Genomic DNA, 1,488 nt, shown 5'->3' on the forward strand with positions numbered 1-1,488 from the left:
TGGAGGAGGTTCCACAATCCTATAAATATTACCAAACTATTATTATTATTATTATTATTATTATTATTATTATTATTATTATTATTATTATTGTTCAACATTCGATAGCTTGAAGCAAATTTCTAATGGATTACATGTTCTACATCCGCATTGCTGGAGTGTGTGCAGCATTGTATGTTCTTTATTGTTGTTGTACGTTTGCAAACTCTTCTCTGTATTGTACTGCGTGTTGCGTGTGTAATGCGTTGGTTATCTAGCCTGCTGGCTTCAGTTTATTTCATTGGATGTTTGCTATATTGTGTGGGTTATGTGTTTATGGATTCTTTTGTTTGGCTTGTATTATTGAATTGATAGTGTCTTGCGTAGGATATGGGCTGTTCCTAACAGGGCTATTTTTTGGTTAGTATGCAGTGTACAGGGTCCAGGTATAGCTTCTACGTTTTTCTTCATATATTTTATAATTATTATTATTATTATTAGTAGTATTATTATTATTATAATAATTATTATTATTATTAATATTTTTAAAATTTAGGTTGAGAACGACTCACTGACCACCAGCCAATTCCGTCGTTATTTCAAGGGAACAGAATCTGTAATTGCTGGGCGTCTAAATGATGACTCAGTATCAACACTCAGATGGAATCTTGTTGGAAGTACAAATGCAGGAGCAATCGATCATACGGATGAAACAGAACTGTTCGATCCATCGGTGGTAGGCGAAGGAATTGGTCTGCTAAAAGACGAAGACATCAAGGGTATTCCCGAAAAACTCTGGGCCTACATAACAATTAAGCAACTTTTAGACAAAAGAATAGCAGCAACTTCGGAAGAGGAAAAGGAAGAATTGAAACAGCGTGCAATAGAACTTTCTTTGAAGGTATCACAGTTACAATTTTTTTACTATGCAATATGATTATCTATTTTTAAAAATTTATTAAAACTGTATTATATTCATTTCTCGCACTGTATGCACACATACACACATATGTACACATACACAGATCTGTACACACATACATACATACATACATACATACATGCCGGTCCACCAATCGCCATGTTGGACCGCTGAAATCTAAAAGATTATTCAATCTCTCACTCTGTTTATTTTCTCCTATTCCTTTCTGTTGAAGAGTGTAGACTCGAAACATAAAAAAACTTTTTCATTTTTCCCGAGAGTCAAACTAATACACTTGCTTGTTGTTGAAACACCTGTCTTCGTTTTGTTTTTCTATAAATTCCAACTATATATAATATATACAAGTTCATGGGAGTGATGGGCCTGGGATCTCGCAATACTTATGAGATAGAATTGCGATAAAACAATGGTAAAGTAACGCAATAAAAGGATTTATTCGCTTCCTTCTCTTTAGTTCTAATTATACACAGACAAACAGACAGAGACACACACACACACACACACACACACACACACGCACACACACACACACACACACACACACACACACACACACACACACACAC

At 34.7% G+C, this 1,488-nt stretch overlaps 1 protein-coding gene across 1 annotated transcript in view; it reads left to right on the top strand.

The window, feature by feature from the left end:
* LOC106882533 (inter-alpha-trypsin inhibitor heavy chain H3) overlaps positions 1 to 1,488 on the top strand; it is a 53,541-nt gene that overhangs the window by 41,014 nt on the left and 11,039 nt on the right. Inside the window, exon 8 of the mRNA XM_014933249.2 lies at positions 536 to 880. Coding sequence (XP_014788735.1) covers positions 536 to 880 — 345 coding nt within the window. The remainder of the gene's footprint in view (positions 1 to 535; positions 881 to 1,488) is intronic.

The sequence above is a fragment of the Octopus bimaculoides genome, chromosome 15 (assembly GCF_001194135.2).
Source record: "Octopus bimaculoides isolate UCB-OBI-ISO-001 chromosome 15, ASM119413v2, whole genome shotgun sequence".
Lineage (NCBI taxonomy): Eukaryota > Metazoa > Mollusca > Cephalopoda > Octopoda > Octopodidae > Octopus > Octopus bimaculoides.